We start from the raw sequence: 3,234 nt of genomic DNA on the forward strand, positions 1-3,234 counted from the left end.
ATTGTAAACTTACGCTACATTTAGCCATCCTTCTTTCTCTCTAAAATCTTATTTACAGTAAAGAATACTATATTATCATGAAATAAAACAACAAAAATTATCAAGAAAACAAAAAAAAGAAGAAAAAGTCATTTATACCGTTATATCAAACTTTTACAACTTCAATGTATAAAAAGAATTCACCTGATGTTTTGTCAAAAAAAAAAGGAAGAGATAAAATGAAATGAAATAAGAAATGGCCAAATGAACTTATGATAATATCAATTGATAATGATAAACATTAGGTGATTTTGATATACTAGTAAGTATTTTTTCTTTTTTTTTGGAAGAATTTGAATCTATACCCATGATGACATACATCGTATGGATGATATGTTTTATTAAAGTAATTAAATTCAACTATCAATCTTACTAATTTTTTTTTCGTTTGAACAAATTAAAAGAAGAAAAATAAAGAATAATAAAATTAAAACGTATGACAAACAAATGCATGAAAATATGCAGAAAGAAAATTGGAAATGAAAAAAAAAGAAAAAAACTTCTGGATAATTTGAAGAAGAGGTCATTAAGAAGATAAAAAAGTAGTATTATAATTGATGTAAATTAATATGTAAAAATAAAAAACGAATTACGCAATGGAAATTACAATATTTAATGATGGATGAAACAACCGGATAAATAGAAGAAATAATTTCAAATGTACATTTAATTTTGCATTTCATATAATCATGATGATCGAAGAGAGGAATGAATCATTTTTCTGTATTTTACATCTATTACACTAAACAAGGGATTTGTATATCTCTAATTTTACCACAAAAAATTTAATTCAAATTTGTTTACTTTCTCATATTGTTCATTGTAAAATGTAAAAACATTAAGAAAAACATAAGATCAATAAAAAATTAATGAGAGTAAAAAAATCATAAAATGATTTAAAACCATTAAATAGGTAGTTTTGCAATATTTACAATTATTTCTTGAGCAATTCCTTGGATGAAGATGACAATGAAAAATCTGATGACAATGCTAGATGTTCTTTTTCTGCTTTTCTATACCTGCAAATATAGTAATTCCAGAATGATATAACTGTGATAAACGATACTGCCAAAAATTCACGTATCCAAAATTGGATACGTTAGCATAGAGTAACCAAAATTAACAATTAACTTACCTAAATGCATATAGTGAAGTATTTTTAGCTGCTTGAATCGCAATATGCTCGAAGCCACCAAGCAAAAACTGGGAACCAAGGAAGATCGTAATTGTCAATATTACTAGCAAATATTGTGAAGGATAAAAGAGGAATGCATACATTAAGAATATTGATGTAATTATCCAGAATATCACCACAGCTCCATAAATCATAAAAGATTTGGTTGTTAGCTGCAGAATAATATCATTTCATATCAATGATAACTTATCAAATTTACAATGATTTAAACATAATTTTTCGAACCCAAATTTTTTTTTCTATTTAAGAATATGGCATTTCTATTTTATTCATATAAATGTGGTGTTGAAATTTCGAATACATTAATAATATCTAAATTTTAAACATATAAATTCTGATTTAGAATTTTAATTGATAAAAGCAAAGAAAAAAAAAAGAATTTAGGTTGAAAGTATATGCTATCACGATTATAAAGATCAACAAGAGCTTACTGTAAAAACTTCATCGTAATTTGAATTAATTTTAAAAGCTCGATGCTGGACATCATCAGAATGATAAAATTGCGCAAGTTTTGTCTCTTTTAACTTCCAACGATTAATAAGCCACTGTGCAGTTAGTTCATCATCATTTTCAGGTAAACTATCGATATCCACTTTACTCACATGAAAATGAATGTTCTTCGGGCATGAACCATTGATGACTAACTCGAATTCGGATTGTACGATTGTATCCGCATATGCAACTGTCACATCATATATAGTCTTAATGTATCCAACTGAAATGAACTCTTTATTTTTTTTTTTTTTAAAAAAAAGTCAACCAATCAATCAAAAACCAAATCTTCTAGCAAAAATATAAAACAAGAAGATAGAGAAATTTCTAAAGTGATTTAAAATTAAATCAAAAGAACTATTCAATGTTAATTAATTACAAAACCAATATTCAAAAGATTGCAATTAACCTTGTCGCATTTTTCTTAACATTATTGTAAATCCTGTCGTCCTAGGATGAAGCACATAGCTATAATGGACTAAACCTTGTTTTAGTGCAAATTGACGACTTTTTTCGGTTGCTCGATAATCTTTATCGGTTCCTTCAGGGAAAAGAAGCAACTATAAATATGCAATACAATGATAATTGATATATCATGTGATACAAATGGATGCAAAGATTAATGTATTGACTGTTTTCTTTGTTGATAAAGATTAAACAAAAGCCAGAAATGGATGTAGTATTATGAAATGTTTGTTGAATGACAACTAATATCAACATTTCATGTCACACTTCCTGAATGATTGATAACAAATTAGCCATCTCACCTGATATGCATGTCTTGAATTAGCATAATACTCGATCATCTCCTCAATATGTGCTTGATCTTTCTCAAAGCGTCGTGTTAGAAACAGATAAGCATTTGAAGCCATTGCCCAACCAGCTCCAGGTAAATGTCTCACTGCCGCCTGTTACAACAAATCACTGATTTTCATGTTCATATGTGAAGGAAAGAAAAACAGAAATCTCTGAAGTAATAATCATGGAATGAATTACTATCTAAGCAAACTATCATTTAACAAATTTATTTGATAACTTATCACTTATCATATTTCAAATTATTTATATTGGATAAAATTGAGTTTTATTGTTAAAAATTTTGTAAAGAATAGAATTGTCATGAGAACCATAACAGTAGTATATTCAAAATTCATTAATAATAACCATAGCTTGGATTTAAACAAATTATTTATCAGAAGATAATTTTCTTCAAATCAAATTATTCATTGTAAGCAAACCTTTAAAGATATCTTTTGTGATGTCAAAAGCCATGGATCTATTCGAATTAAAGCAATCCAAAAAACAACCAATCTAAACATGTCCGATGATTCATTATAATTAATGCTGGTTCACTGTGGTCTATTTTGATACCAGATATTGTCACACGTGCACCAAAAACATTTCAATAAGACCCTGAAATAAGAAAAATTATGATAAGACAAAAAATTAAACATTAAATATAGCAAGATATCATTCCTTCATCTTATCTCTCTTTCTTTTTCTTTTTT

At 26.9% G+C, this 3,234-nt stretch overlaps 1 protein-coding gene across 1 annotated transcript; it reads right to left on the minus strand.

Moving 5' to 3' along the window:
• Positions 1 to 973: 973 nt before the first annotated feature.
• LOAG_13595 (hypothetical protein) lies at positions 974 to 3,045 on the minus strand (the record flags this gene model as incomplete). The annotated part of the gene is made up of 6 exons (XM_003149101.1): positions 974 to 1,058; positions 1,175 to 1,386; positions 1,666 to 1,949; positions 2,136 to 2,286; positions 2,494 to 2,634; positions 2,965 to 3,045. The coding sequence occupies 6 exons, from the start codon at positions 3,043 to 3,045 to the stop codon at positions 974 to 976; spliced, it is 954 nt and encodes a 317-aa protein (XP_003149149.1).
• Positions 3,046 to 3,234: the final 189 nt, after the last annotated feature.

Source organism: Loa loa (genome assembly GCF_000183805.2).
Source record: "Loa loa unplaced genomic scaffold supercont3.358, whole genome shotgun sequence".
Classification (NCBI taxonomy): Eukaryota; Metazoa; Nematoda; class Chromadorea; order Rhabditida; family Onchocercidae; genus Loa; species Loa loa.